The 8817-nt window shown below is 34.0% G+C and overlaps 1 protein-coding gene across 1 annotated transcript; it reads right to left on the bottom strand.

Moving 5' to 3' along the window:
• Positions 1-4684: 4684 nt before the first annotated feature.
• LOC125861591 (uncharacterized) lies at positions 4685-5908 on the bottom strand. The gene has a single exon (XM_049541451.1). It carries the CDS (start codon positions 5906-5908, stop codon positions 4685-4687), a length of 1224 nt encoding a protein of 407 aa, XP_049397408.1.
• Between the last annotated feature and the right edge of the window lie 2909 nt (positions 5909-8817).

Genomic DNA, 8817 nt, shown 5'->3' with positions numbered 1-8817 from the left:
TCCTGGAGCTACAGTCTTCAGTAAGTGCAACGGTTTCTTATTCAGTCAGTCTCCTTTTATTTTCCACAATCTTCTTCACATATTTCGCATACATGGGTATACCCTACAAAACATCTACCAATGGCAAGTTAATGTGAACTTGTTTCAAAAGAGAAAGGACTTACCAAAACATTCATCCTCCTTTTGTCTCTTGAACCTTTGAGGGAATGGAGGAGGTGGTTTCACTATTGGTTGCACTCTTTCTTCTTGTGCAACAACTTCACCTTCATTGGGTTCGCTTTCTTTATTCTCAGTTTCAATGTTCCTTTTCTTAGGAGCTAACTCCTCCAATTGCAAACTACTGCGAGTACCTACCATGTTTACCTGCTTGGGATTTGGATCAGTATCACTTGGCAAACCTTCTTGCAGTCGTGAGTTCTGGGCACTAGCAAACTGCCCGAATTGCTTCTCCAGATTCTGTGTAGACAATTGATTATTTCTCACATCAGTAGCTAACTGGGCTTGATCAGCCATGATTTTTTTCAGCATCTCCTCCATGATCATGTTACCAGACTACTTATTAGGCTGCTCCCGTTGGGCCTGTGGTTGGTACCCCTGTGCATTTCCTTGGGGTCTATACTGATTCTTGCCTTGACCCTGATTTTGATTTCCACCCCAGGAAAAGTTTGAGTGGTTGCGCCAACTCGAGTTGTAAGAGTTTCCATAATTCTGCTGGCCTCCTCCTTGTTGGGCATTGCCTACAAAAGTAACAGAGTCCAGGTTTGCACCACATACCTCTGCACTATGATCACCCCTCCGCAGATCTCACACTAAGATGGTGGTTGTTGAACTACATTTACCTGCGTGGGCTATTGTCCCAATGCTAATTTCTGAAGTGGGTGTTCATCATATTCTGCATAGCAGCAATCTGTGTAGTTAAGGCAGTCACGACATCTACCTCTAGCATACCTGCAGTTTTTTGAATCACAAGTTTCACCCCTCCTCCGTTCCATTCAGGCTTGCCCTGAGAGATCCTGTTCAGCAAGGTGAATAGTTCAGCATATGTCTTCTCCAAAGCCTGGCCACCTGTAGCTGAACCAAGTAGAATTTTGGTGTTAGGCTCCAATCCTTCAATGAAGTTATGGACCAACACCTCATTAGATTGATGATGATGTAGGCAGCTCATTAACATCGATTTAAACCTGTCCCAAGCTTGGTACAAGTTCTCCCCCCCTTTCTGTCTAAAACTTAAGATGTCACTCCTCAACTTAGTTGTTTTCCTAGATGGAAAAAATCTAATGAGGAACTTCTGTGCTAGATCATTCCAGGAGGTCACAGAGTTAGCGGGCTCAGAGTTAAACCATCTTTTTGCTTCCCCAAGTGGAGAAAAGGGGAATAAAGTGAGCCTCACATAATCCACATTCACTCCAGCTGGAGTGTAAGTATCACTGATCTCAAGGAAATTCTCAATGTGAACTGTTGGATCCTCGTGCGACAGACCAGTGAACTGCCTATTGGTGTGCAATAGTTGCACCATACTCTGCTTTAATTCAAATCTTCCACCAGCTTCGGGTTTCTGAATGCATGATGTCACATTGGTGGGACGTGGGATTGCCACGTCTCTTACCTTTATCTCAACCATTATTATTTCAGGTTCCTCTTGCTCAACACTTGCTATTGGAGATGTTGGTTCTCTAGCAACAAGAGGGACTGGGTATGTGAGTCGTCTTTGCTTACTCCGGTAGTGAACGAATATTTCCGGTTCAGCTAGAGGCGATGCCAATCCTTGATTGTCGTCCAGTTTGAAGCTCCAGAATAACCTGCAACAATGAATTGCTAAGATCAAGTTGTGAACACTTGATTTTTAACTTCAGAAATCAGAAAAATTTGATAATTTCTAATTCTAAAGTCCCCGACAGCGGCGCCAAAAGCTTGTTGCGTCTAAATAGCATACGCAAGTGCACGTGGTCGTTTAAGTATTAAAGTGGCTCTTATAAAGAGCCGGGTATTGTACCCATATGGACTTACATTTAGAATCACTCAATTTCTCTAACTTTAAGCTAATCACAAGTGTTACCAAGATTTCAAAAGTGATTTAGTTTTTAATTCTAGAATTGTAACCAAATGTAACAAACGCGATTCAATTTCAAAGGTTTAAAAATAATGATTGGGTAAAGTTTAGGGCTGCAACTTTTATCAGGATTCATGCAATTAATATCATTTAAATAGGTTTATATAAACTATCGAATCAATGAATCACAGGGTTAAATGTATGATCATGGTCTCCCGACCTCTAATCGCCTACGATAAACAACACCCTAACTACATCATTGACCGGGATAGGATGGATTGACATTCACCCAATGAAAATTTATTAGATTACAATCATCATGTAGCCACAGCCCTAGAACTAGGGTATTTAGCTACTCATAATCCAAGATACTATCAATCAATGTTCAATAATCATAAAGAGATCGAAAGGAAAAAAGTTTAGGAAAGAACCTTAAAAATGGTGAAAATGTACTCCCAAGTCGTCTTTCTTCAAAACCCAGAAAAAGAATCCATAATAAAATAAAATATTTAACTATTTATACTAAAGGTTGAAACGACCAAAACTGGCGACAAGGGGCGCGACGCGGAGGCCCTGTCTGATTTTGTTATGAGATAATTTTCTCTTCTCCACGACACGGGCACTACACGGAGTGTTCTGCCTCAAACTCCCCTCAATGAATAAATTCAGGACTCCCTCTCCGCGACGCGGAGAGGGCACTGAGCACTCTGCCTAAATCTTGTGTTTCACAAGCCAAATTATAATTCCTCTCTGCGATGCGGAGAGGATACGGAGATGCCTTAAGTGACATTTCCTCCAGCTTCTTCCTTGCCTTCTTTTGACTTGGATCTTTTGTGTTCCTCCATTGTCCATTTTCATGCTCGTTTCTCCAATTAAGATCACCTACACAACTAATCATGTTGGTTAGCTCATAAATAACCAAAAGACTCGATAAGACTATAAACAAACACATATTGAATTAAAACTTAGCTTAAATATAGGCATTATTAGATTTCTAGAAATGTAAATATGCCTAAGATCAACACTTAAAGCTAGACCAAAACTAGTAGAAATTAAAAAAGACAACAATTAATTAATAATAAATTATATTTTTGAAATTTATCCAATTAAATAAGTTTAAACAAGTCATATGATCATGTAAGAGTTTACATAAATTGGATGTGGTGATTAGAGATTTATGAGAAAGAGTTGTGGTTATGCAATCAACATCCCTAGAACAATGTTTGAGAAAGCATAAGTATGTTGTAAGGATATCACTTGTTATGTGTGGTTTTACAATCAACATCATTAGAATAAGCATGTGATCATGTATGAGTCTACATAAATTGGGGGTGGCAATCAACAATGTGTGGTTGAACAACATGTGATCATCCTCACAACATACTTATGCTTTCTCAAACATTGTTTTAAGGATGTTGATTGTATAGCCACAACTCTTCCTCATATATCTCTAATCACCACACCCAATTTATATGGACTCTTACATGATTATATGACTTGTTTAAACTTATTTAATTGGATAAATTTCAAAAATATAATTTATTATTAATTAATTGTTGTCTTTTTTAAATTCTACTAGTTTTGGTCTATATAGAAGTGTCATATTCTAGTAGGTGCAGTATCGACAATGCTTTAACATAGATATAAACCCGAATATACCTTAGTAATGTCAGAGTGTAAATATCATTGGTCATACACACACCACATACATATAGATGCATCGATTATATAAGAGGTCTATGTATTTTGACAACCAGTACATATTTTGATATACAAATTTCAACAGTAACATATAATTTTTTGATAATTCTTTAAGGGTCGTTTGGTAGAGTGTATATTCAGATAATGTTTGTATTAGTCATTTTTGGATTAGTTATACTTATATTATTTCTTATGGATAGTTTGATTTGGTGCATTAAAAATAACTTGCATGATAATAATAATACACATGCATTAAAATACACAACTTCAGATCATGACCCCTTTTTTTTTACAACACTTTCCTTCTTTAATCATTCTAATTCATGTATTAAAATCATTGCATCATGAATACCATGAATTTTTATATATTAATAATGCACAGTTTAATAGAGAACTGGTGGACTCGATAATAAACATTAATAGATAGTGTACAAAATGTATGTCATCTTTTGATTGATCTATATTAGATCATGACTAATTACAATAATAGCGGACACTAAATTGACCAAAATGCTAGTAGCAAAAAAAAAATAGTAGCTTGATTACAAAAACAAATTCAATCAAGCTTGTTTAAGATTTGTTGTTGTTCACACATGTAGTTCTCTTGTGTCCGGTTCTCTTACAAATAGAGATTTGTTCCTTCTCTTGCTCTTGAAATTCTCACCGACTCCTTTGACACATTTTCTTCTTTTTCTTCCAAGTTTGGTATCGACAAGAGGCAGAAGAATCTTCACATTAAGCAATTCTTCTGGTGCACACCATTCCGACTCGAAAGGGACAACATTAATAGAATCCATGTATGCAAGAAGGTACACTTCAACTTTATACAAAGGCGAAGAGTACTCATAAATGCTCATACCATACTCATTGCCATGCTTTGATCGCAAAGCGGCCATCGCGTGAGCACAAGGTATCTTGATCAAGTTATATTCCCTACAAGAACATGACTTTTCCAATAGGCCTGTGCATATAGGCAGTAACTCCTGCACCGAACACGGTAAATTGATTGTCGTCCCTGATTACGTTCTCCACATATAAGGAGTCACCCTCAATCATTTTATTTCTTGCGATTTTTTTGGCAGAAGGCACCATTTGATTAACCATTGATTTAAGGATATATGCAGGCCTCTCCCTGAATAATTCTCCAAACCTCTTAGCAATCGAATTAAATATTGCTGCCACAGGATACTCCCTTTCGTTTATCAAAATAGCATTGAGTGACTCGACGATATTTGTGGTCATCACATCATATCTATTGCCAGGATAATGTGCCCTGCTCCACTTCTCAAAACCAATATCATACTCAAGGACGACGATTGTCGCGAGACATTTATTCTTGAATTCTACAAAATGATTGTCAAACTCCTCCAAAGAATAAGTCTTTGCCGCATTGTAGTAAAGATAAATGCAATCTTCACAATGATGATTTACGCAAAGATTTTCACCGAGGTGCCTCATACAATATCCGTGGTGAGCATAATTGTAAATGTTCACAATACAGTTGGCGATACTCTTGTGTCTATCGGAGATAAAACACAAATATGATTCATCGACCACAATCTCCTTCAACTTCTCAAAGAAGAATGTCCAAGATGCATCATTCTCTTTGTCCACAACACAAAAGACAATTGGATAAACATGAGTCTTTGTGTCTTGTGCAACAACGGTCAACAACACGCCCTCGTATTTACCATGTAAATGAGTGCCATCAATCACAATTACCTTTCTCATGTGGGCAAATCCCTTAATGCAAGCACCGAAGTTCAAGACATAATACATGAACCTATGACTATCATTGCTTACCATGAGACAATAACTAGAACCAACATTAAGTGTCTCGAACATGCAGGAAAAAACCGGTAAGCATGAATTTCCGTTCTCAGCTGTCCCTCGGGCTATTTTCTTTGCAACCACACCACCTTTCCAACATTTCCAATAGTTTGGACTACAATGAAAAAAATTAAACATAGCTCTTTGAATCTCTTTAACATTTGGAACCTTGCCATCACGATACATATTTACACAAAGTGAAGCTATGACTTTGATTGAAATTTTTCTGTGGCTACTGTTGGCATGTTCAACGCCATAACTATGTTCGCCAATGTACTTGTAGATACGAAATCTATCCGAGCACTCATATTTTCTCGCCCGCAACATCTATGCACAATTGCGAGATACACATTTCAGCTTTAAGTATTTAGTACAACTCTTCACAATAGCAAAATAAAAAGACTTCTTTGCCGCCGCTTTGGCTAATAACAATTGCAACTCATTTTTGTTATTGAAAGTTTGGTTTATGCGTAAATTAGTTCCATCAGAGAAGGAATGGTTGGATTGTGATCCCAATTCTTGTTCTCCCTGCATTTCTTCACAACATTCGAGTTCGGGATCTTCCGCATCTACTGGTTGATTTCCCACGTTAGTTGGATCATCATGTATATTCATTGAATGATCACCCAAACTCTTATTTGAATTATTACCCAAGCTCTCCTTTGAATGATCACCCAATCTTTCATTTCCAATCGAATCATTGTCGTCGTTAAATGAATTTGTTGGTTCAATTGGAGGAATCACATTGACGTTTATCCTCAATATAGGTCTAGAGCCATCAATACCAATATCTAACATGTACAAGCTCACGTGCCTATCATTTTTTATGAATGTGGGATGTATTTTTCCCCTCCCATTCATTTGATAGCTAATCACCAAGTCATTTAGCTCGCAAGTTAACTTACCGGCCTCAATTACAGAGCTATGGATAATAAGAAACATGGTAAGAAACATACGAGTAGAAAATTAAGAAAAATAAGAAGAAAATTAAAACAAATTATATCCGGAATATAAACAACTTAATATCACAAAGACTGATAACGAAAAATTAGATCAATTAATAGATAATATATCTAAAATAGAATATAAATATATTCAATACTTAAAAATACAATGAATAACGAGAATAACGAATATAGACAAAAACTTAATGAAATAATTATAGCGAAAAGACAAGAATTAGAACATAGGCAAAATAGACTTAACAATAATAAATTCACAGGATTTGTCACAAATCTATAATAGCACAAAGAAAGACTATTTTATATCTAGAAATACAAATAAATAACTTAGAATATAAACTACAACATAATTTATAAATGAATAAAGAAGAATATGTAATAGATGAAAAAACATATGAAAATTATGACATATTAAAAATAAAGATAATATTTTCTAATCTAGGAAGAAGATATAAGAAAATAGGTGACAATATAAGTTTAATGTTAGAAAAAGAAACGGTAAAACTAGAAGATAGTTTAACTGCTATGATAAGAATAACAAAAGAAAATGAAGAAATAGATAGAAAAACAGAAATTGAAAAAATAAAACAACAAGCAAAAAAGGAAGTACAACAATTAGAAGAAGTAAAAAATACTAAAATAATAGAGCTAGAAAAAGAGCTAGCAATATTAAAAGAAATGTATGAAATTAAACAAAAAGAAAAAGAACAAAAAACAAAATTAGCAAATGAGATAATTAAATTTAAAGAAAAATTGCAATTACAAGATGAATTACAAGAAAAAGAAGAAAATAGCCAAGATAATCTACCCGAAATAAGAATTGATGAAATAAACGACGATGATCTAGAACAACATTCGGAAACAGGCGAAACATATACGGAACTTTTAGCAAACATAGATAATACAAAGAATTTAGAAGTAAATACAAAAAACGTAGACATGGACGAAAAACCTTGCACATCAGGAGTAAAAAACCCAAAAAAATTTAATCCAAAATATTATAATGAAAATGATGAACACTATAATAAAGAAAAAACTACATGGGATAAAAGATTAAGTAAAAAATGGACGCCTAAACCAATAACTGGAAAACATAATTTTTTAGATTTAGACTGTGTAGCAGATATAAATAAAACAATCCAATTATGGATAGAATACATATTAAAACAATTAATAGATAACAAGATAATAAAAACAGAGGCACCAGGATACATAGAAAGAACACTTATAGGAACAGTAAAATTATGGCTACAAAATTTAACAAGTGAAAGCTTAACAACTTTAAGAAATAATAAAAAATTTGATGGTGGAATAGCCACTACAACTATGGAAATATTATATAAATACGAAATAGCTATAAGAAAGGAATTTAGTAGTATGACAACAGAGGTAGAAGAACAAAATAAAGAAAAAATCATAAATCAAAATCTAATGACAAAATTAGCAACATATAATATGTGTTACATAGATAAATATACATGTGCATTTAGAGAATACTATTATAAAGGAATATATAGTGCAGAAGAAAGTAAAGAAATAAGAAACTTATATTTTACAAAATTACCAGAACCTTTTAATTCAAAAATAATAAAAAGTTGGAATGAAGCAGAATTAACGGACACCTTAGGAGCTAGAATGAAATTCTTGCAACGATGGTTTATGGAACTATGTGAAAAACATAAAGAAGAAATAAAAATGAAAAAAATATTAATAAAAAACTTGGTATGTTGCAAAAATAAAATAGCACCTCAATTTGGTTGTACGGATAGGTATTATAAAAATAAAAAGAAATATAATAAAAAATACAGATCAAAATATAAATATAAAAAACCAAGAAGAAGGTACTATGTAAAAAATTACAAAACCCAAAGACCATATAGACCAAAAAGAAAACTAACGGAATGTACTTGTTATAATTGTGGAAAATTAGGACATATAGCTAGAGATTGTAAATTACCTAAAAATCCAAAGAAAAAACAAATATCAGAAATAATAATAGACGATGAAAAATATACGCAGATAGAATACATAGATTATGAATTAGAAAGTGAAGATAGCATATATGAAATATCAGAAAATGAAATAGATAATAACATAGAAATAGAATCAGATAATGAATTCTATAATATAACAAATGACTGAAGCAGACATACAAATAATAAATAAAGAAGAACATCAAGACGAAGAATCTTTAGAACAGAAAATAATATTTGATAATAGTATATTTGAACAAATAAAAGGAAAAGAATTAGACCTAAGCGTAGCAAAAATATT

This window comes from Solanum stenotomum, chromosome 4 (assembly GCF_019186545.1).
Source record: "Solanum stenotomum isolate F172 chromosome 4, ASM1918654v1, whole genome shotgun sequence".
Classification (NCBI taxonomy): domain Eukaryota; kingdom Viridiplantae; phylum Streptophyta; class Magnoliopsida; order Solanales; family Solanaceae; genus Solanum; species Solanum stenotomum.
Note: the sequence above shows the minus strand (reverse complement) of the source record. Positions and strands in the feature narration are given on the sequence as shown.